The 24,579-nt window shown below is 44.3% G+C and overlaps 1 protein-coding gene across 1 annotated transcript in view; it reads right to left on the bottom strand.

Moving 5' to 3' along the window:
- Positions 1-24,579, bottom strand: part of CDH26 (cadherin 26) — a 61,359-nt gene that overhangs the window by 7,861 nt on the left and 28,919 nt on the right. Inside the window, 12 exon segments of the mRNA XM_037729591.1 lie at positions 1,070-1,144; positions 4,528-4,592; positions 5,984-6,056; positions 7,716-7,793; positions 10,593-10,723; positions 11,299-11,520; positions 12,804-13,043; positions 14,990-15,132; positions 19,818-20,078; positions 21,341-21,525; positions 23,850-23,980; positions 24,175-24,339. Of these exon segments, the coding sequence (XP_037585519.1) occupies positions 1,070-1,144; positions 4,528-4,592; positions 5,984-6,056; positions 7,716-7,793; positions 10,593-10,723; positions 11,299-11,520; positions 12,804-13,043; positions 14,990-15,132; positions 19,818-20,078; positions 21,341-21,525; positions 23,850-23,980; positions 24,175-24,339 (1,769 nt within the window).

Genomic DNA, 24,579 nt, shown 5'->3' with positions numbered 1-24,579 from the left:
GGGAGCTGGGGAGAGATAGCAAGGGGAGAGATGCCAGATGTAGGTGATGGGGAGGAAGGCAGCAAATCACACTGCCACGTGTGTACCTATGCAACAATCTTGCATGTTCTTCACACGTACCCCAAAGCCTAAAATGCAATAAAATAAATAAATGGGAAAAAAAATGGTGTAGAGATGATACAAATGGCATAAAACGAACAAAGAAAATTATGATATATAACAATAATGAAAGAAAATTATGATAAAATATGACTTAAAGATTTTTATAACATCATTTCACGGTACTGTACATATAGCCTACTCAACTTACGGCCAAATCGTGTTATGACCGGTCTGTCGGACCTAATCGTGGTCGTCAAGTCGAGCACTTGCTGTAAATACAGTTGCCAACAGCCCATACGTTTCTGAGTCTGAGCACACTGCCTATGAGTCAGCCCTGCCCTGCCAGGAGCATACCATTCAATAAGACTTCTGTCTAACACACCACCTCACCTTTCATTCTTTCCAAGAAGCCTCTGGGACTTGCCCGTCCTGTGTCAATTCCATCTTAGGTTGGGTTCTACAAGGCATCGCTGGAGGGAGGATCCCCAAGAACGTGATTGCTACGGTCTTAATTGTGTTCCCTCCCCAAATTCCTATGTTGAGGCTCTAAGCCCAATGTGATGGCATTTGAAGACGGAGCGTTTGGGAGGCAATTAGGTTTAGGTGAGCTCATGAGGGTGGAGTCCTCATGGTGGGATTAGTGCCCTAATAAGAAGAGATACCGCAGAGCTTGGTCTCTCTCTCCATCCCATGTGAGGACACGGTGGGAAGGTGGCCTTCTGCAAGCTAGCGAGAGAGCCATCACTAGAACCCACCATGCTGGAACCCTGACCTCGGACCTCCAGCCTGCAGAAACGTGAGGCAAGATGTCTGTTATTTAAGCCACGAGACGGTATGGTACTTTATCACGGCAGCCTTAGCTGACTAACACAGTGATTTAGGAGGAAGTGTTCCCACATCCAGCCTGGAGCACAGCAGGGATGCAGGACCAACAGCCAGTGCACAGGACAAGGGGAGCCCTCCATACCTGACTCAGTGTCTCGGCCATCCTTCCTTCCACCAGTGCCAGGAGCTGTCTGTGCACTGTGGAATCTGGGTAAGCCTGCAAGCAAATGAGTAGAGGTTAATACGAGGAGCACTTGTCCTGACCTCCATGTGACACTGACCCCAACACAGAGAGGCACACTCAGTGCAGTTCTCTTGGAGGTAAAGAGCTAGGCTCAGGGCAGTTTGCCCAGATTTCCTCTCTTTGTGTTGGGGTGAGAGGGAGACCCCACAAGCTCTCAGGGCTAGACTTTCCATGCCTGGGCTGAAACACACCTTTAGTGAGGAAGGAACCTGAACGTGCCTGGCCAGCAGGGTTGTCCTGTTGACAGCCTCAGTCATACCTTGCGCCCACTCAGCTACACTGCCCCTCCTTGCTCATTTTGGCTTCTCTCCCTCTGAGCCTTGCCCACTGTTCTCCATGGTGGGCTGCCAGCAGTCACCTGCTCATCTGGCCCATGTCTGTGGCTCTGGGTCTCTGTGCTGTCTAGGGCAGTGGTGGGAAACAGGCTTGGCACCTACAGGGAGGAGTGGCTACCTGGGGGCCCACCAATCCCACAACTAAATCACATAAGTCGGGGTGGCCTGGAAGCAAGGACAGCACCTGAGGCCTCACTGTCAGGGCCACGCAAGGGCAAGGCCAACACGCGACAGAGAGTGGCGATAAATGTGAGCCTGATCAGCAAGAGAAGATTTCAGAGGGGATCTCACGCAGTTGAGACCAGGGAGTTCTCAGGAGGAGGAGGGCGTAGGGCCATGGAACAGAAGGGAATTCCAATCAGAAGAAACAGCACAGGCCCTGAGCAGGGAGGGAACTTGGAGTGTCCTGTGGCTGGACCCCAAAGAGATGGGGCAGTGGGAGGGCTGGGGAGGCAGGGAGTCTCACAGCAAGTTGAGGCTGTAGGTAAGCAAAGGCAGCATGGGCTGCATAGGACCTTAAGGTCATAAGGCTGAAGACTGTATCCCAGGTGCAGTGACAAGCCATCAGAAAGTTTTAAATTAGAGAGTGACATGATACAACTTGTCAAGTCATGACAATTTTGTATGTCCATGAGGCTATATATATATACATATATATACATGTACATATACAGACATGCATATATACATGTTCATATATACATACTCATGCCTATGTACATGCTTATATACACGGACATATACACTTACGTGTGTGTGTGTGTATAATCTATGTATATATGACTTACATGTATGTGTGTATAGACATATAGTCATATACATACGCAGTTGACCTTGAACAATGTGGGGCTTAGGGCTGCTGCCCCTGGCAGTTGAAAACATGCCTATAACTTTCGATTCCCCCAAAACTCAATTAACAGTGTAGTGTTGACTGGAAGCTTTTCCAATAACATAAACAGTCAATTCATGCATATTTTGTGTGTCATATGTATTATATATTATATTATAATAAAGTAAGCTAGAAGAAAGAAAATGTCATTAAGGGAAATATATTCACTCTTCATTAAGTAGAAGTGGATTATCATAAAGGTCTTCATCCTCATTGCCTTCTCTCAGAGTAGAATGAAGAGGAGGAGGGAGAAGCGGGTGGCCTTGCTGTGCACCCACACAGTGCAAACTCCTGTTGTTCAAGGTCACCTGTATATACAAATCTACCTGGATACACATGCATACATACGGCCATGCACTGCATAACATTTCAACGACAGACCACATATGTAAGTGTTGCCCATAAGATTGTAAAGCTGTATTTTTACTGCACCTTTTCTGTGTTTAGGTGTTTAGATACACAGATACCACCGTGTTGCAATTGCCTACAGTATTTAGTACAGTCACATTCTGTACAGGTTTGTAGCCCAGGAGCAACAGGTTGTACCATGAAGTCTAGGTGTGTAGTAGGCTACACCATCTAGGTTTGTGTAAAACACTTTATGAGGTTCACACACCATCTAGGTTTGTGTAAAACACTTTATGAGGTTCACACACCATCTAGGTTTGTGTAAAACACTTTATGAGGTTCACACGATGATTAAATCACCTAATAACACATTTCTCAGACTGTATCCCCATCATTAAGCAATACATGACTGTACATATAACATGTGTACATACATAATGAAGCCACATCATACCAAAGTAAACTGAGCCACACATACTTAGCCAAAGAGGCAAGGTGTGGACCACTACAAACAGCCCTAGGGACGCTGCCTGCCTGGCTCCCAGTGCTGGGAGCACTTAACTGGAGGTGCTGTCCCTCAGTCTGTTTAGCTCCAGGGGCCTCTCAGAGGAGGACCCTTCAAATGTAGTCTCCGTACAAAGTACCCTCACACCCGATGCTCACTGACCAAGCCTGGGGCTCATCCCGGGTTAGAGGAAGACACCATGTCCATCTCCAGCCTGGCTCCTTCCCGAGGTAGACTCAGGGGTGATTTTGCCTCAAGCCAACTTCAGGTCCTAATCCCACACCACGCATGGCTGCACTGTGGCCGGGAGAGCACCATCTCTCCTCTCCGGGCTTCTGTGGACTTAGCCATTGGTTTCACTCTGTCCCCAGGGCCTACAACTCCTCAAAGATACTTCAGCCAGAGTATCTGAATTTTATTTTCACTATGTACGAATTATTCAATAATAATATTGAACATTATTTGTATAGTACAGTAGAAAGTGGTTTACATCTTTATTAGTCTCCCACACAACATGTGAATTTCGGATGCCATGCTAATTTGCTTTTACGAAGCTCGAATGAAGCTTTTTGTCCCATGTTTCTTTAATCAAAGAGAATCCCAATATTGTAAACGGAGCTATTCAAAAACCATTAATATTTGAAACTGCTTGTTCATGTATATCAAAATTTTCTTGATACTTTAAAAACCAGTTTATAATAATATAATGGAATGAATTATGTGCTAAGTTAGCATAAATTTGCAAACTATATCCACAACATTCAACTTCCTTTTGTTTACATCAGAATCATTATTTTTATTGGCTATTTTGGTAATAGGTGTGTGCTATCAATGTCATTGCATACAAAATTAGTACTTAGATGTTTTATATATAATAGAGTTATTTATACGATCTCATTTGAGAAGAAGAATTCTGCTGTAAAACATATTTAGAAAAAAAATGTCCAGATGATCTCTAAGACCCCCTTAGCTTAAAGTGTCTATAGGTCTGCGACAAAGTGCTACAGAAAACTCAGCCTATGATTGAGGTCTTACCAACTCAACAGCAAAAGAAATTTGCCAGCGACTGAAAAGCTCTTCTGCCCTCAAGTCACAGGATAAATGTACCTTAACTACTTCCAAGCCCTCTTCCACTTCCACTTCTCCTTCAGTTTGTTTGGATGTTGGGCACATTTTTTTTTTTAATCACCTCTTCCCTTCCACATTTCCAATTTTCAAGGCTTTCCACAGCTTTTAGACAGAACAATATTAAGGTAATTTTTTTCACAATAACACCTACATCTGTACTTATGGGAGTAGAATATATGTTTTTCACACCTGTTGGCTCAAAGAGCTCTCCATAACCTTTAAATTAGAGAAAGATGAAATATTTACTGATTTCAAATAAATCGCCAAAGGATGTAACTGGCTAACTAGAAATTCTTGCAGTCATATTGCTTTTCATTTTTGTACTGAAGGTATAGTAATTCTAATGAATGTAGATATTCATAGTAGAAACCCATGAACAAGTTTCACAGTTGCTTTGTGAAGAAGGAACATGAGAATATTAGATTTGCAAGCTCTATCTTGAGTCCACAAACACCCAGTAAGGTTTCCTTTGTGCCACGGCCATGCCCTGAATACAAACAGACGACACACATCACTCCTGGGACCCAGGCTCAGCTACAGAGCTCTCAGGCCTCAGTGCAAGATGAAAGTGTGAGGCCCTTTGTTCAAAAATTAAGAATTTCAAGATGGTGACAGTAGAACATTAAACCAAGCAGGGGTTCTTTAGAGCAGGAGGCCCTGTGCCATGGTGTAGGTTCCATGTCCATGCTGCTAGCCCCACCATGTCCAGCTGCATGGACATGGAACCCAGTGTTCATCGATGCAGGAGCCCTTCAGTGATGGATTTGGGGCATCGTCTTTGTGTAAAGAAGAACAGCATGTTTACATCTTTGCTCAGATGCTGTCTGTGCACAAGCATGAAATTGTAGAGATCTTGAATTTATTTTAGAAGCTTTCCCTCATAAAAATTGGGTATGATTCCATGGCTCTTTAGACCTTGAATATCTCTTTTAATTCTATATTGGAAAAGTAAATTTTTGTTAAATAATGTCTGGTTAAACTGGTGAGGTCCAAATAACGATTGCTATTGATACCTGTACTCATACTGTTGTGCCAAAGTCCATTTTCTGGTTTGATCATGGAGTGGGTTACATAAGATGATATCCCTGGGGGACCCCCAAGAACTCTCCATACTATTTTTGCAACTTCTAATTAATCTAAAATTATTTTGGAAAAAAATCATTTCACAAAGTAAAGCAATACGTATGTAGAGTATATGAAGACACCACACAGAGGGGAAGTCAGGCCTCCCTTTGGCAGGAAGCATGTAGTCACTGGGCTGGAATTTGGTCAGGGTCAAACTCCTGTGCTCTTAACTTTATAGATGATCTCTGGTGCCCTTAGAAGGACACGAGAAAATGTGTCTATTTGTGGATGTTCTAAAAAGTGTTGTCTTTGATCAGGACCATCCAACAGCTCTATAAAAAACAGCCACCACCAATAATAATAATACCTAGTCCTATAGATGGAAATAGAATTGTGTGGAAAAGGCCCAACTTCTCATATTTTAATTGACTATGTGTCTTTTTCTGAAGGTATCACAGAATCTTCTAGAAGGGCCCTCTCTCAAGGGAACCTACTGTCAGTCACTAGTGAGATGGCCGCCGCAGGGAGCAACCTTCTGGAACTCACCCAACTCCCCAGAGCAGAGCGTGCTTGGGCTGGCCTACTCGGTGCAGACAGAGGCACTTCCTAGAGATCCTAGGGGGAAAATGCTGATTTACTCAAAAGAGAATGCATTTCTCTCCAGCTGGAAACAAGGTGGGCACGTGTGAGCTCCCACCCCTTCCCCTTGCTCATATACTCATAGGCAAACACAAATTAACACGATGAGAGGGAGGACAAGTGGCAGTGGAAAAGGAGAATGAAGAGAGGCAGGGAATTAAAGGGCAGGTGCAATGGAACCGCCTGGCCGGAGGAGGCTGCAGTGTGAAGACGCTAATGTTCTTTCCGCAACAGACACCTGAAAACTGCACAGGCACGAGGACGAGGTCTAGAAGGCGACACTCACAGGTGAAACTGTTTAGATGTAGGGATAGGATTGTGGGCATTTTCTGCTTTGGGTTTCTATTATTTTAATAGTGACCCCTCAATAATGAAGCTAAATTTCAAAGGAAATAAAGCAGTCAATGAACCTTGACAGTGGTCTCATTGAAGATATTTCATGCTATGCAGCAGATTTTAAAATATGGGGCTGCCCCGTAAATCGTAAGTGATGGCGTAACTTAGAGAAAGTGTGTGAATGGCAGTTTGCTTAAGCAGTCACCACAGGTGCACTTACTGGAACATTCACAGGACACTGAAGGGAACCCAGAGATACACCAAAACCTAGAAGCCGGAGGCCTGGTTTCCTCCCCTGTAAAACAGGGAAGCAAGATTGCCCCACCACTCACACACCCCGTGGGTTCTGGTGAAAATTCAATGAGATGTTGCATGCAAAGTGCATAGGGTCCCTCAGGGCAATGCCTAGGCCTCTAGAAGCAGGCTGGCTCAGAGGAAGGAGAGAGAAGGCTCCCAGCAGCCCAGGAGGCAAGTTTGTAAAAACTAGAAAAGGTAACCCTCCCCCCAGAAGCACGAATTAGCAGTCAGAATGCACAGCGAACCCAGCCCTGCTCGCTGCCCTGGCCAGGCACATGCTCATTTACGGCAGGCCTTGGTCGACTTTCTGTTTTCAAAGTAGGGGACACCTATGACTGACAGAAGGGAAGATTTAGCTACTTGGGAAACAATTTTAAAGAACACTGATTTGCATGGTGAGAAAATTATTCCCTTTCTAATTCCGTTTCCACATCCCAATGACATCCAGGAGGAAGAGTCACTCTGGCGCTGGCCTGGCTTCCATGCTCTGCCTTCCTTTAGACGGGCCCCCAGCCTTTGGCAGTGACATCATCCACCCAGTCATTGTGCCCTAATTCTTTTGTGTCTATTTTCACACTTGCCTGCTCTTTATATAAGTAAAACTGTTTTTATTTACGGTTGAAATATAAAACTTCCTACTTAAATAAATGTACTTAATGTGGACACACGCCCATTTTAAGAAAAAAGTGTTTTAAGAAATACGCTAGTCCAAGTAGCAGCTGCATGTGGCAAAACATGATCATATGGCGCTGGACACAGTGATATTTGGAAGCACTGGGTCATCTGATGCCGTAGCAAAGATGAAGGAACTTGGCCACCGAAAGGCAAGGGTGTGTTACGCTACGGGAACCATGGGGCTTTTCAAGTGGGGGCTGGGTCACTGACTTGCAAAAGGACCTCCCTGGATGTGGCACTGAGGGAGCATCCCGGGTGTTCCTCATCAGGGAAACAGGAAAGTCACTTCTCTGTTTGAAATCCAGAAGCAAGTAAGGAGCATGTTACCTTAGCTCCCTGTGTGGCTGTCGCTGCAGCCATGCAAATCAGCAGAGCCGGCCTCTGGCCTTCAACATCTGACCATGTCTGTAGAACACAGAGGAAGAAATATGAGAGGGGCTGAAACAAGAGACTGCAGAAATAAAAACAGAAGGAAAGGAATGGCATTTTCTCCAAAACACATTGTATCTATGCCGACACAGAAGAAGTCCAGACTGTAAAAAAGACACCTAGCCTAGAAATCTGGACGACTTATGTGGGTAAAAATGTTATTTTTGTTTGTCTTTTGTAATTGCTCACTGGGAGGTTAAGCTTCTCATGGTTCAGTGTTCCACATAAACTGATGGTAAAAGACTTGTTTCAGGAGCCCTCAGAATCTAGAAGCTCATATTTTTCTAGGGCTTGCGGTGACGGCTCTTGGGGGTCACCACTGTTGCATGGTATTCTGTACATTCTCCCATTTGTTTATCACCCAACATATATGTTCACAGAGGGACTCATGTTGATGGCTGCTGGATTTATGTTGGCCAAGGGCTCATGAGCTTCCTGATATGCAGGGAAGGCATCTACACCGTCCCATAGGTCATCAGATGGCATCCCTATAGTTTAGCAGCAGAATGTGACAATGTGTGTGCAGCTAGTGGTGATGTCTTAGATGGAGTCTTCCCAAGAGCACAGAATGTCCCTGGTGAGTGGATATGCAGTGTAGGCTGGTGTATTTGTGCAAGATGGATAGAGGGTAAGTGCACCTAGAGATGGTTTTGTTCACCAACGTTACAAAGACATAATCAGTAACCACTGCTGATAATGCTAATATTAGCAGCCGCCCCTTATTGCATGCCTGTGAGTGCCAACATTTTTACATGTATTATTTGATTAAAGCATCCAATAAACCTAAGAGGACTATCAAGCTCACTTTATATATGAAAGCCAGAATCTGTTAGATTATGTAACTGATCAATCACAGATTTGGAATCTGTGGATCCAGGTCTGTTGGATCCTACTTCTCAGAGCCCTAAGAAACTAAAGCAGGAATGGAAATGTACCTTTGGCTGTGAGTGGGAAACAAGAGGAAGATCTGCTGGAAAGAGAACAGAACAGAGCCCCTTGCACTGGATGAAGCTCTCTTGTCCCTCTGGCATAGCTGGTCTTTGACCAGTGCCACCATGCCATCAAATCCCCTCCAACCCTCCTGGTCTGAGCATCACACGGGCCAAGGTTCCTTTCCATGCACACTGCTTCCATAGCAGCTTTCTCTTTTCCAGGAGCCAGTCACAAAGCTGCCAGGCGAGGGGGTACCCAGGGCATCACCTCTGCCCCTTTCATCTCTGCTACAACCTGAACCAGTGCTCAGGGAGTGCGACATTCCTGCCAGTCTCCCCCAAGCTCAGCAGCCCTCACTCCCTCCCACCTAGAAGGAGGTTGAGGCACAGCCCTTGGGCCTGGGAACCATTTCTGTTTTCCTTCATGGTTGAGCCTCTGAGCCAGTGGAACTGTCCAAGGCAAAAAATTCTACTGTTACACAAAGGCTGCCGTTTGTCCAGATGGTTTTCTTCTTAAAATTTCACAACAAATCAAGTTTGCTGCTGCTCTCACATTTAGGATGGGGGGATTCCTTCCAGGGGACTTCACAACCTAGAGAGTTTGGACCTTGCTCCTGCTTCCTCACCCACACCCAGGAAGGGCTCACAGGAGGGTGCGCAGGCACATATCTGTAGAGGGGCCTAAGCAGCTGCTCCCTTCCTTCCTTCACGCCGCAGGGAAGACAAAATGCAAAGAACCCTGGGAGCCTTGGGTGAGCACCAGTTTCTTCAATCCAATGTTTTTGAGAAAAATCTCTCTAATTACATGAGCATCATATCAAAGTTCATTGGAGTATCTTTTTCCCTCAAGTGTCTCATTTCATTCAACAAATCTCTCTCTTCCAGGAAAAAAACCATTGGTGGAGATGTAAGATGGGGTGACTGAATCCTCTGTGTGTGTGTTTTTTTTGACATTTCTTTTGTGTTCATTTCCTAAGTCAACCACTTAATTCTAGATAAAGACAAACAGGAGAGCTCACAGTGCTTTCATCTCTTTGTCTGTCTAACCCCAGCCCAGGGTTGCTGCAAGGATGACTAAACTAAGGTAGGGCTTATTTCGGAAGCAGCAGATTTGAAAAGCCAGTGGCTACTGGCCAATCAGTGGGTCAGGCCTTGTGTTAGGTGCCTTCATAGGCATCCTCTCTGATCCACAACCTATCTGTGAATTTGACTTTATCCTCTCAGTTCACAGAGGAGGATGTGGGATTAAACAACGTAGCTAATGAGATGCAAACGCAGAAACAGAGCCCAGGCTTTCCTGGTTGACCTCTGCCAGGCAAGGAGAGAAGAACAGGTTCTGCCACGCCCTACCAAAGGCCAGGGCCAAGAAGCCAGCTCAGATCATTCAACTAGTGAGCCTAATACCATCCCATTTAGGGAACGTCTACCTAATAAAAATCACTTTTCCCCTGAGCACATTTTCTCAAACTCAGCACTTTGGAGACTGGGCCAGAGAATTCTCTATGGCAGAGGCTGTCTCGTGGCTGCAGGATGTTTAGCAGCATCCCTGCCCTCAACCCACTAGATGCCAATAGCACCCCTAACCGTGACAATCAAAACTGTTTCCAGGCAGTGGCAAATATCCCTACGGGGCAAAATTACTCATGGTTGAGAACCACTGATCTAAAACAATAAGTTCATCTACCTGAGTTAGATAGCTTTTGCAGGCATTTTTTTCCCACTTGCTACTCAAACATGGGTAAGAGTGAAGTAAGAGGCGGTACAATAGTGAAAAAACATGTGCTATGTGTCTGTGTATTACTGAATTCCTTGCCATAAGACACAAAGCATGAGTCTCCACTACCTGGGCTGAAGTGGCTTTGCTCTCCTCATTATACGCGACCAGTGTTTGGTGGCCTTTGCCATTGGAGATTGAGCATCCACGCCTCTTGGATTCAAGCACAAAACAGTATCGCAGCAGGAAAAGCGGAGCCACTGTGATAAGACAAAAGGGGAAAACGGATTAGACAAGCTCACTCATATCAGAGGTTTCATGAGGGTCTTGTTCTGTTTAATTGATAACTCAGCCATGAACTGGCAAGGCCAAATTGCATCTTAGTCACCTGTGTAGCCACCAAGTTTAGCACACTTTGGGGTCACAGGTAGATGCTACAGAACTGTTTGTTGAATTAATCAGTAATACTATCTGGCCTAGTAATACTGTATTGTTTCTTGGAAAAACTGCCTTCTTATTAGCTTTGCCAAGTCCAGGAGCCTGGATATCTGGATATTGCCATCCCCATGGCTATTACAAAGGGCCACTCCTTGACTGTGTTTACTGATGGATTCCATCGCGAGGAGAAGCTACTTTTGCTGACCAGGGGTCTCGTCCGGCCAGCATGGCAACCTCTGATCTGCATCTAGGAGGCTGAGTAAACCCAGAAGTCATCCTTCAAGCCATTCCACCAATCCTGCCACTGGCTGTCTCCTGCCCCAGCAAACTCCATACCCCTGGCGTATTGCCTGGGGAGAGGAGCCACGGTCCCAGGACACCCCTGCAGACCACTGACCTGCCAGAGCCACAAATGCTGCACACACAGGGGACAGAACCCCCACAAGAAGCCCCACTCCTGCATCTGCATGCTCCACACACGTGAGCCCACTGGCACAGGGGCAGACCCCCACATGGACAGTTTGCTTCTGGGAAAGTCCCTGTTTGTCGCCAATGAAGAGTGGCACTAAGTAATTACCATGTGGCAGGCTCCTCAGGATTAAAAGTTCAACTGACTGACCTGCAAAGGAAAAAAGAATGTGGCATGCATTGACTCACTCATCTGTTCATCTGCTTAATGCATGCTTACTAAGCACCCTGCACAAGCCAAGCTCTGTACAAAAGTAATCCCACTGCAGAGTTGGAGAGAGGGGTCCCCAATAGCAACCTTACTTCTGACACCAACTGCAAGTTCAGGGATTCCCAAGATCACCTTCAGGTTCAGCAATTCTCTAGAAAGACTCACGGAACACACTGGAAGTTGTTTTAGTGATGGCACCATTTTCTACAGGGAAAAGATCTAGATGAAAATCAGACAAGGAAAAGGGCACCTAGGGCAGAGTCCAGAAAAGCACCAACTACAGAGCTTCTCAACATCCTCTCTTGAGAAGCCAGGTCAGCATGGATGAGGGACACACACATGGGATGCTGGCAGCAACCTGGTGGGCCTCCCAAGTGAGCGGCCTCAGTCTCCAGCCTCTCTGGTAGTCGACTGATACTATGTGACCAGAAGTCCCCAATCTAAATCACATTGACCCTATCAGGCTCAGCCCAAGACGCCCCAGGTAAAGAGACACTTGTATCAGACGTGATATCCCAAGGGCTTAGAGATCACCCAGACCGCATGGACAAAGACCACACCTCTCTTTGGGCAAGATGAAGTGCTTTACTACATACTTCAGATCTGGGAGCTATAAACATGAGCACACAGTGTCAGCTAAAACCATGCCACAGTCTACAGATCCCACAGATAGAGGCACAGAGGAGAGTGCTGACAGTGGATGCCAGCTGCTTTTCACCTGCTCAGCATGTTCATCTTCTGGTAACAGTGCCCAGTGTTTCTCTGGGGAAGCCCACACTTCCTGAATTCTCAGTATGAAGCAGGAGAGGCTGAGCCCAGATCTCTACAAGGTCCAGGTGTGGGCTGGGAGCCAGCCAATCAGCATATCTGCCCTCCCAAGTCCCATCCACAGTGATTGACAGGGCATCTGACCAAGGCCAAACAGTGACATCAAACCTGGAGCTTTCCTGGAAACACCCTTCTTGCCAGGTGCGAGGATGTGTCTCAGGGACTCCCAGCAGCCTCCTACCCCTTGATGAGGTGAGCTTACTAAAACTGAAGGAACCCAGAGAAAGGTAGACCGTGTGTGGGAAGGTGGCTTCCAGGGATGTCCTTTGAGCACCTAGTCTGCCAGAAAACAGACTTATCTGGCTTTTTAAGCTAATAAAGTCTTTTTTTGCCTAAATTTCTTTGAAATGGATGTATTTCATTTTCCACTCTTTGCCCCTGACCAATACACTCACCCCAATTTTTCCCCAACTTCCACGTGTCCTCTGCATTTCCCCAGGTGTTGTCCAGTTCAGATGTAAATGGGTCCGAGAAGGGCTCCAGGTCCGGATCCTCTGCCTCGACGTGGAGGGGCTCATGCACGGCAGACTCACAGACCTGCATGTAGCGGGAATGGGGCGGGAGAGTCGGGGCGTTGTCATTGGTGTCAGACAGGAAGAGCATTAGGGTCCCCGTAGCAGTCTGCGGTGGGAGGCCTTGTAAAGGGAGGAAGTTCCAGGAGGAGTTGTTTATTTCATGCACACAGAGCCCTGGAGAATGAGCACTTTCTATCTCTCAGAAAAAAAAAATATTCCTGAGATACTGGAACTGTTTCCCTTTCAAAGTCATAAGCTCTCCTAGCATGCACGTGATCTGTTTTCCTGCCTTTATGAACATTCAGAATATCTGGGTAAGGTAAGCTAATAAAACAGTGGCCACCTTAAATAATTTGTAGAACACATAGAATGAGGCATCATTAAACAAACAAACAAAAGGTCAATCAACGGTGCCAGGCATCAAGGATGGGTAGGGTGGGGAAAATGGCTGTGACTAAAGAAGGGCACCATGGGGGTCCCGTGGGGAGGGAAATGCCCTGCTTCTCTGCATCGATGTCCTGGTTACAAGGTTAAACTGTAGTCCTGCAAGGTGTTGCCCTGGGGGAAACTGGCAAAGGATACTCAGGATCCACTAGATTATTTCTTAAAACTGTAAGGGAATCTACAATTATCTAAAAGTACTTTTCCTAATGAAAAATGTGGCAATCATCAATTCACAACTGCAAATATGGCATACTTACACTACGAAATACTACTCAGCCACAGGAAAGAATGAAATAACGTTTCTTGCAGCAACGTGGATAGAGCTGGAGGCCATTCCTCTAAGTGAATATGTAGCCCAGCTTCCCTGGGCTGGGGAGGGCACACGAGCTCAGGTCAATGGGACTGTAAAGGACACATTTGTCATGAACCAGGATGGGTGGTTTTATAAGCATGTTTCAGCACTTTTCTCTACACTCTCCTAAGGCTGAATCTTTAAACACACCAAAACAAAGCTGAAGAAATAAAAATGTTCAAATAACTTTAGACTTGTATTCAAGAAAGTCTGTGAACTAAAACCCAAGCTCCGAGTGATACATAAATATACGTTCCACTCTGTAATTAACTAGTGGAACCAAATACTCTATGTTCTCACTTGTACGTGAGAGCTAGCTATAGATACACAAAGGCATAAGAGTGATATAAGGAACTCTGGAGCTTCAGAAGCAAGGAGGAGGGAGCCAAGGGCTAAGAAACCTCACGCTGGATCCAACGTGCCCCACTCAGGTGGCCAGTGCAGTAAAACCCTAGACTTTACCACTGCACAGTTCATCCACAGAACCAAAAACCACTTGTACCCCAAAGGCTTTTGAAATACAAAAAAAAAAAGAAAGAAAGAAAAAAGTGCCAATCATAAAATCATCCATCGCAGAATCATGGAGCCCGGAAACATTGATCCCGCTTTTTCTCCTTCCTTCATATGGATTAGGAACATGTTTCATATCTCCATTGCCCCCACCTCTAACATTCCACTAGTTAATTACAGAGTGGAACGTATAGTGAAATATCACTTGGAGCTTGGGTTTTAGTTCACAGTCTTTCTTAAATACAGTTTTAAAGTTATGTGAACATTTTTATTTCTTCAGCTTTGTTTTGGTGTATTTAAAGATTTAGCCTTAGGAGGGAGTAAAGTGCTGAATCATGCTCATAAAACCACCCATCCTGGTTCATGACAAACATGTCCCTTACAGTCCCATTGACCTGAGCTCGTGTGCCCTCCCCAGCACAGGGAAGCTGGGCTACATATTTATCACACATCATTGGCTTTGACAAAGAACTAAAGAGTTAGCTCATGAACAGATGAAAAAGATGTCGGGTTTGATTGCAGCTTCCTTGCTGGTTTAATTGTCTCTTCTGAATGAATGCTGCCCTCTTTCGATGGTATTGCTCCCTCGTTTACCATTTAAAGAATTATTACCAAAAATAATCACCAGCCTGGATGCAGAGTGATAACAAGGTTTATTTTATCTTTTTCTCAGCTGCGCTGAAAGACTCTCATGAGGGTTATTTTCCCGCAGGAAGCAAGAATGAGCATTTTATTTTTCCAATTTTGGGTAAACACTCACCATCATCAACAGCGTGAACAATGATCATATAAAAACTGTCATTTACAGGAGGGGCTTCTCGGTCAATTGACTCCACGGTGGTGACCACTCCAGAGTTTTAATCAACACTGACCCAATTTGCTGGGTCATGAATCAGTTTATATCTTGTAGAAGGAAAACGGACAGCAATTGTTAAAATTAAAAAGGTACATCAAAAGATGTAAAAAATTACATCAAAACACCAAAATATTTCTGGAGTTGAGGTAGCAATTAATAGCCAATCAACAAAAAAAAGTCCAGACCCAGACAGTTCACAGCTGAATTCTACCAGATGTACAGAGAGGAACTGGTACCATTCCTTCTGAAACTATTCCAAACAATACAAAAAGAGGGACTCCTCCCTAACTCATTTTGTGAGACCAATATCATCCTGATACCCAAACCTGGCAGAAACACAACTGCAAAAGAAAACTTCAGGCCAATATCCATGATGAACATAGATACAAAAACCTTCAATAAAATACTGGCAAACTGAATGCAACAGCACATTAAAAAGCTTACCCATCACGATCAAGTAGGCTTCATCCCGGGGATGCAATGCTGGTTCAACATATGCAAATGTATAAATGTAATCCATCACATAAACAGAACCAAAGACAAAAACCACATGATCATCTCAATAGATGCAGAGAAGGCCTTTGACAAAATTCAACAGCATTTTATGCTAAAAACTCTCAATAAACTAGGTATCAATGGAACATATCTCAAAATAATAAAAGCTATTTATGACAAACTCACAACCAACACTGGAAGCATTCCCTTTGAAAACTGGCACTAGACAAGGATGCCCTCTCTCACCATTTCTATTCAATACAGTAGTGGAAGTTCTAACCAGAGCAATCAAGCAGGAAAAATAAATAAAGGGTTTTCAGGTAGGAAAAGAGGAAGTCAAATTGTCTCTATTTGCAAACGACATAATTGTATGCTTAGAAGACCCCATCATTTCAGCCCAAAATCTCTGTAAGCTGATAAGCAACATCAGCAAAGTCTCGGGATACAAAATCAATGTGCAGAAATCACAAGCATCCCTATACACCAATAACAGATGAACAGAGAGCCAAATCATAAGCAAACTCCCATTCACAATTGCTACAAAGAGAATAAAATACCTAGGAATATAACTACCAAAGGATGTGAAGGCCGTCTTCAAGGAGAACTGCGAACCACTGCTCAAAGAAATAAGAGAGGACACAAACAGATGGAAAAACATCCCATGCTCATGGTTAGGAAGAATCAATATCGTGAAAATGGTCATACGGCCCAAAGTAATTTATAGATTCAGTGCTATCCCCATCAAGCTACCATTGACCTTCTTCACAGATCTGGAAAAAACCACTTTAAACTTCATATGGAACCAAAAGAGAGCCCACATGGCCAAGACAATCCTAAGCATAAAGAACAAAGCTGGAGGCATCACGCTACCTGGCTTCAAACTATTCTACAAGGTTACTGTAATCAAAACAGCATGGTACTGGTACCAAAACAGAGATATAGATCAATGGAACAGAACAGAGGCCTCAGAAATAATGCCACACATCTACAGCCATCTGATCTTTGACAAACCTGACAAAAACAAGCAGCGGGGAAAAGGTTCCCTCTTTAATAAATGGTGTTGGGAAAACTGGCTAGCCATGGGCAGAAAGCAGAAACTGGACCCCTTCCTTACACCTTACACTAAAATTACTCCAAATGGATTAAAGTTTTAGACATAAGACCTAACACCATAAAAACCCTAGAATAAAACCTAGGCAATACCAATCAGGACATAAGCATAGGCAAGGACTCCATGACTAAAACATCAAAAGCAACAGCAACAAAAGCCAAAAGAGACAAATGGGATCTAATTAAATTTAAGAGCTTCTGCACAGCAAAAGAAACAATCATTAGAGTGAACCAGCAACCAACAGAATGGAAAAAAATTTGCAATCTTCCCATCTGAAGAAGGGCTAATATCCAGAATCTACAAAGAACTAAAGCAGATTTGCAAGAAAAAAACAAACAAGCCCATTCAAAAGTGGGCGAAGGATATGAACAGGCACTTTTCAAAAGAAGACATTTATGAGGCCAACAAACATATGATAAAAAGCCCAACACCACTGGTCATTAGAGAAATGCAAATCAAAACAACATTGAGATACCATCTCACGCCAGTTAGAATGGCGATCATTAAAAAATCTGGAGACAGTAGATGCTGGAAAGGATGTGGAGAAATAGGAACACTTCTACATTGTTGGTGGGAGTGTAAACTAGTTCAACCATCGTGGAAGACAGTATGGAGATTCCTCAAGGATCTAGAAATAGAAATACCATTTGACCCAGCAATCCCATTACTGGGTATATAGCCAAAGATTATAAATCGTTCTATTAGAAAGACACATGCACATGTATGTTCATTGCAGCACTGTTTACAATAGCAAAGACCTGGAACCAACCCAGATATCCATCAGTGATAGACTGGATAAAGAAAATGTGGCACATATACACCATGAAATACTATGCAGCCATAAAGAAGGATGAGTTCATGTCCTTTGTAAGGATATAGGTGAATCTGGAAACCATCATTCTCAGCAAACTGACACAAGAACAGGAAACCAAACACCACGTGTTCTCACTCATAGGTGGGTGTTGAACAATGAGAACACATGGGCACAGGGAGGAGAACATCACATACTAGGGTCTGTTGGGGGATGGGGGACTAGGGGAGGGACAGCGGGCTGGGTGGGGAGGTTGGGGAGGGATAACACTGGGAGAAATGCTGGATGTAGATGATGGGGGGATGGATGCAGCAAACCATCATGGCATGTGTGTACTTATGCAATAATCCTGCAAGATCTGCGCACGTGCCCGAGAGCTTAAAGTACAATTAAAAAAATAAAATAAAATAAGAAAAGGCTCTCTATCGGTGGTGTTGAAAGATATAGGTGATGGGGAGAAAGACAGCAAATCACACTGCCACGTGGGTACGCAAGGTTCTTGCATGTTCTTCACATGTACCCCAAAACCTAAAATGCAATAAAAAAATTAATTAATTAATTAATTAAAACAAAAAAAGAAAGGGAGCCTCAATCAGCATCACTGGCATCCTTGGGAGATTCTTAGAAATGCAAATCTCAGTTCTGGCCCCTCTCAGACCTCTCAATCAAACTCTAGGGGCGCTTTAGAAACCAGCCTGGCCAACATGGCGAAACCCTGTCTGTGTTAAAAATGCAAAAATTAGCCAGATGTTGTAGCATGTGCCTGTAGTCCCAGCTACTCAGGAGGCTGAGGCAGGAGAATCATGTAACCTGGGAGGTGGAGGTTGCAGTGAGTTGAGACTTTGCCACTGCACTCCAGCCTGGGTGACAGAGAGAGACACCATCTCAAATAAATAAATAAATAAATAAATAAATAAATAAATAAATAAATAAAATTCTAGTGGTGGGGCCCAGCAATCTGCATTTTAACAAGTTCCCCCAGAGACTGATACACACTATAGTTTGACAGCCACCTCTTAAGAGCCATGCTAACTCAAGACGCACCACTGTGCACCAGAAGGGGTCTGTGAACTCTGGTTAGCTGCTCACGAGATAACTGCAATAATGAAGAGCAGGCGTTGAGAAGCTCTTAGAGTTGTCAGCCTTGCTGTGTCCCCCAGCACATGACGATTTTTCTAGTAATTCAGTTTCATTAGATTTTGCAAACTGACCACACCATCATAAATTGTAAAATTTTTTAAAAGCCTAGCCTTTCCCAACAGAGAAACTGAGAAGTATTGCTGTAAGGGGAGGAATCTCACACCAGAGGGTGGACAGGGGCAAGCAAGCACTAGAAATGAGTGGAGCCAGCGGAATGGGGCCTGGGGCTGACTGCTGAGCTCGGCCAGGAGAGGGAAGGGGCATCATGACACGTGACCCCACTCTGTCCCCATGATCATGATCTCATGGAACACAGACCCAAAAATGCCAAGTTCTTTCATTTCTTCAAGAACATCAGGAGATTCAGGCCATATGCAATCCAAGTGCCCATCAATGGATAAGTGGATAAACAAAACTGTGTCAATACCACATATGCATATTCAGCATCAAAAAGGAAGGAAGGAAATTCTGATACATGCTAAACGTGCATGGACATTGAGGATATTATACAGAGTGACATAAGCCAGTTACCTAAAGACAAATGTCATATGAATCTACTTCACAAATTACCTGGAGTCATCAAATTCAGAGGGACAAAAAGCCGAATGGTGGGGGCCAGGGGCTGGAGAAGGAGGAATGAGGAATGAGTGATGAATGGGGACAGAGCTCCTCTTTTGCCAGATAAAAAGAGCTCTGGCGATGGATGGGGGCGATGGCTGCACAACACTGTTAATATACTTAATGCCCCTGATCTGTACCCTTCAAAAATGGATAAAATGGTAAATTTTCCACAACTTCCTAAAAAAAAAAAAACAACTCACTTTTCTTGCCCAGAAGCAAGAGAGGTGCTGGTTTATAATTTCTGGTACAGAGGGGTGAGATAGAAAAATATAATAAATTATTCTAACACGAAGGAAAGAATACAAAAAGAAACGTGGAAAATGCAAAGGAGAACCAACAAGTGAGTTCTCCTGGTGGGATCAGAAAAAGCTGCGCATGGAAGACGACATTTAACCCAGGCCAGTGGTCCTCTGCTGTGGCTTCTTGTATTTTCATCACGGAGACTGAGGCAGCCTTGTGAACACGCTCAAGGAGCTGGTTTTCCAATGGGAGCCCTCTTGGCTATGTGGCTATTTCCACCCAAACAACCGCCCTTTCTGGCCCTCTCTTCTCACCTTATCTGGCTGTCTGGATCCATAGCATTAAAAGTTCCCAACAGGGTCCCAGGTCCAGCGTCCTCCTCTTTACTGACAATGAAGCTCTGGGGGTGAAAGGCTGGTGGGTCATTGGCATCTGCCACCTGCACACTCACAGTGGCACTTGCTGTGGCCTTCTTTGGCAGCTGAAGCTTTCCCCTCTCACAGAAGAAGAGCTGCTCCTCATTGTCCACGGCAATGACGAGGCTTTGCACTGCGCGAGTCTCATAATCCAAAGGCGGGAACCCCAGAGAAAGAATTTCATTAGCACCTGCTGCCCCTCTAGCCAGAGGAAGCCCGGCACAGAGTCATCATGGCGAACTCAAAGCCTGTGGATTTTACACTTCATTTATTATTTACATTGTCTTTGATAATGATCAAAAAGACAGTCTTCAGCTCATTTTCAAATCATTTATGGAGTTCTTTTCTCTTTTATTTTTCCCTCCTCCTCTTCTGGCTGAAAAGAGCCACCATCCTTGAGAGAGTAATGAAAAATGCAACAAAAACCGTCGCCTAATGAAACATGAATGAGACAACCATGCTGTAAAACAAAAAAATCAGGGGAGCTTAGGGAAATATGGATATTAATGATCACAGTCATTCGGGTACAAAGTGGCCAGTTGACTTAAAAGGATGGAGGGGCTGGGAGTATTTTGAAATTCAACCCCCCGCATCTGGTGGAGCATCTGTCGAGTCTTGTTATTCACAGCACGGTCTGTAGGCCATTGGCATCCCCTGGTTAAGGGAGTACCAGGATCTCGGGCCCTGCCCCAGACCCACTGGCTCAGGTCTGCCTTGTCCCCAGGTGACTCACCTGCACCGCACTGCACTAGAAGCCCTGGTCACTCTAGGTCTGGCTGTGAGCAACGAAGACTAGAGGTACTGGGGTCAGACTGCCCCGGGGGATCCTCCACTCCACCACTCTCGAGCTGTGTGGCTTTGTGTAAAAGACCTAGCCCCTCTGGGCTTTGGTTTCCTAATCAGTAGAGTGAGATGGTAACATGAATACTTTCTTCCAGGCCAGCTTCTCCACTAGGCACAGTACCAGAGGCTCTCCATACTCTTAGGGGCCACACAAAAGCACCCCCATTTCTTTTAAACTTAAAAAATCTTAAACATTGACAACTCAGACAAAAAGAAACAATGATTAAGGTTAAAGAAAATGTTTTCATTTTTTAAATCACATCTGAAAAGGAATAATCATTCTAAGGCCAATGTAAATCTATTATATTTTGCCTAAAACAACAAAAAATTAAATGGTGAAGTATTTAGTCATATCAAAAAAGTTTTATTATTGATATTATTTTGGGAGGAGGAATGCTCAGCCTACACACAGAAGTGGCACTGAGACCCTGCCTTCCTTGCCAGGTGATACACGGTACGTAATGGGCTCAGCACACAGCATCCATGGTGTTAGCTCCTAGTTCATTACAAGTGATCCTACAGAAGGGGCCTCAGCATCTGCCACCACCTGGTTCACATGTCACTGCTATGATGTTACCTTGATAACATGTAATACCCCTTTGTTGGTCTCAGGGTCAGTCGAAATGTCAAAATGTCCCTCCTCATTGCCACGCAAGATGTTGAACTTGACTCTCCAAGCTGATGTAAATGGAGAATCTCGATCTTGAACCAGGAGACGCAGCACGCCCTGGCTGACTCGGCCTTCAGGAATCTGAACCTTATACTGAAAGAGGCAATCATCATGTCCATGTCATGGAGAGAAACACAATTGAAAAGGAAAGCAGAGAGGAAGGGGAGAGAGAGATGCGGAGAGAGCCAGAGAGGCAAGGAGAAAGAAAACGTAGCTCCTCAGCACAGCACCTTGGATAGTCCTCACGCTGCTGAACCTGGCCTACCTGTTACAGCAGAAGGTGCATCCATTAGAATATCTGCCCCCTCCTACCTGTGACTTGCTGAATAATTTTAAAGTACTCTTAAATCTAACTCAATGCACTATTTTTTTCCAAGACTTTTACAAATGATAGTATGCAATCCTAGTTTATGCTCTCCAAAAACCGTAGCTCTTCCCATAAAATAGGACACTGTGGTTTATTCAGATTAAGGTGATCATTTTTCTTACACACATAGATCTTCAAAATGACTTGTTATTCAATATTTTTGGAGACAATGTTTCTAGATGAGCACTTCAAAATAACAGGGTGTATTTTTTTCCAGCTGTATTTTTGAGAGCATGGCTTTTTACCAAGCCAGGAAAAGATTTTGAAACAAGGTTCAAACATAACATAGTTTCGTACTTATTATATGCTTCTGGCGAGGTGCTTTGGTTTGCAAACATTTCACTTTGGTTTATAGGGTTTTTGTAATATTAAACGACACCTTTTAAAAATCATTGTTTGCATCGTTTATTCAACAACAGCTACTGTGTGCCACATTCCATTTCAGACGCCATGAGCAAGACAGGCAACAATTCCAACCTTGGGAAGCTGAGAGCTGAGTGTGTGTGTGTGTGTGTGTGTGTGTGTGTGTGCGCGCGCGCGCACACATGCGCGTGCCTGTGTGCATGTGTGTGCGCATGCATGTGTGTAACAGGGGTTCATACAATAAATGAAATTAAGTGATTAAGTAGAACACTACTAAGAAGAAAAAAGCACAAAAGGGCTCAAGAGTGTCCCAGAAAAGAAATGGGAGGGTTTTACCTGGGTAGTGAAGAAAGGCCTCACTGAGAGAGTCAGGACAAAGAAGAAAACATGGTCGATATTTACTCTTTAAAAGTACATAGGGAATAGTAAAAAATAAAAGATTGGAAATAGATCTTGGGCGATTCTTATTTTCTCTTTTAGCCATCTCACATGCCTTTAAGTGGAGCATCAGTCCCAAACCGTCTTACACAGTGGTTTTCAACACTTTCTTAAAGGCTAGATGTCTTGCAGCCTGGAAAATCCCATGTGGACCCTGACATACAAACCAGCTGAGGTGGGAAGGCGAGGCCAAAGCCAGCCTGCTCACCTTCCCCTCTAGGATCCTGAATACGCTGTGAAAACCTCAGGTGCAGACTTCTCACCCACGGGTGATTCTTCTCCCTGAGAGACATTTGGCTATGTGTAGTGACATTTTTGGTGGTCACAGCTGAGAAGTGCTACTGACTTCTACGGAGTAGAGGCCAGGGATGCTGGTGAACATCCTGCACATGCAGAGCAGCCCCCACTCCAAATCATAATCCGGCCCAGTGTCAAAAGGGCTGAGCATAGGAACCCCTGACTTCAAGTAAACAGGAGTTCTCTGTCTTCCCGAGGCCTCAGTTTTCCCATCTTTAAAACAGAAATCATGTCATAGTTTCAACAATCAAAAATGTAAAAACACATGTAAAAGCTCTCAGCATAGTTTCTGGCATAGGTCCGTCAAACATGTCAGCCCATGTGACCATTACGAAGTGCTTCTATGTCAGTATGATTTGGCTTCTTGATTCTAGCGTAAGTCACTTTTGAGAACTGCACATATCTTGGGTAACTCCCTGATATCGTTTGGATATTTGTCCCTGCCCAAATCTCATGTTGAAATGTGATCCCCAGTGTTGGAGGTGGGGCCTGGTGGGAAGTGTCTGGATCATGGGGGCAGGTCCCTCATGAATAGCTCCAGCCATCCCCTTGGTGATAAGGGAGCTCCCGTCCTGAGCTCACATGAGATCTGGCCATTTAAGAGTGTGCGGCACCTCTTATCTCTCTTGTTCCTCATTCTCCCACCCGCTGTGTGTTACTTGCTCCTGCTGTCACCAAGTGATATGCCTGCTCCCCCTTCTCCTTCCGCCATGATCATAGACTTCCTGAGGCTTCCCTAGAAGCTGAGCCAGCACCATGCTTCCTGTACAGCCTGCAGAACCATGAGCCAATTAAATTTCTTTTCTTTATAAATTACTCAGTCTCAGGTATTTCTTTATAGCAATATGATAACAGTCTAACAGCCTCCCCCCCACCCCGAGGAAAACTGAGCCTAGGACCCAAGGGCTACTTGTGTTGGGGCTTAGACATCGGGGCAGCCCAGGTGGCTCACGTTCTCCTGGGTAAATGCGGGCCTGTGGTTGTTGCCTTCCTGCACGTCCACATGAACGGTGGCCGTGGATGACAGTGATGGTTCTCCACAGTCCCTGGCTCTGATTAGCAGTGTAAACTGAGGAGCAGTCTATATGGGAAGGAAAAGGAAAGTTAAGCCCCTTGAATACAGGAAAGGAAAATATTAATAAAGAAATATTGTTTTACCAATTTCAATAGCAAATCCAGTCACAGAGGGTTCCCCACTACAAATGTAGAATCTAAGCCTGGGGCTCAAGGATGGGTCACACATTTCATTTTAAAAAATAATAAAATCCGCATAATCTCATAACCTAAGTATCCGGAGAGTCATATTTCTCCACTAACATGATCAACCCGGAAACCACTTTCTTTCAGTAGTGGTGTTTGAGAAACAAGGAAGTAAAGGACTTGAGAATTTGGAGTGTTTTCTTCATCCAAATCAACTGCTAACATCTGAAAAATAGGTTGACCTAGAAAGAATTTTTAAAAATTGTTACTATCAGAGAAAGGTAGCCCATCAAATCAGTAAGAGGATGAATTATTTGCTAAATGGCATTGGGGCATATGCTAAGATGAATGAAATGTTTAAATATAAAATAAACTATGAACATACTAGAAAAGATAAGGATGAATTTTAATTAGCTATAAGATCATGACTGCCAATGCAGAAGAGTTACAGGACAAAATTGGTAGATCAGATTACATTTTTA

Source organism: Cebus imitator, unplaced genomic scaffold (genome assembly GCF_001604975.1).
Source record: "Cebus imitator isolate Cc_AM_T3 unplaced genomic scaffold, Cebus_imitator-1.0 Scaffold311, whole genome shotgun sequence".
In the NCBI taxonomy this organism is placed as follows: Eukaryota; Metazoa; Chordata; class Mammalia; order Primates; family Cebidae; genus Cebus; species Cebus imitator.
Note: the sequence above shows the minus strand (reverse complement) of the source record. Positions and strands in the feature narration are given on the sequence as shown.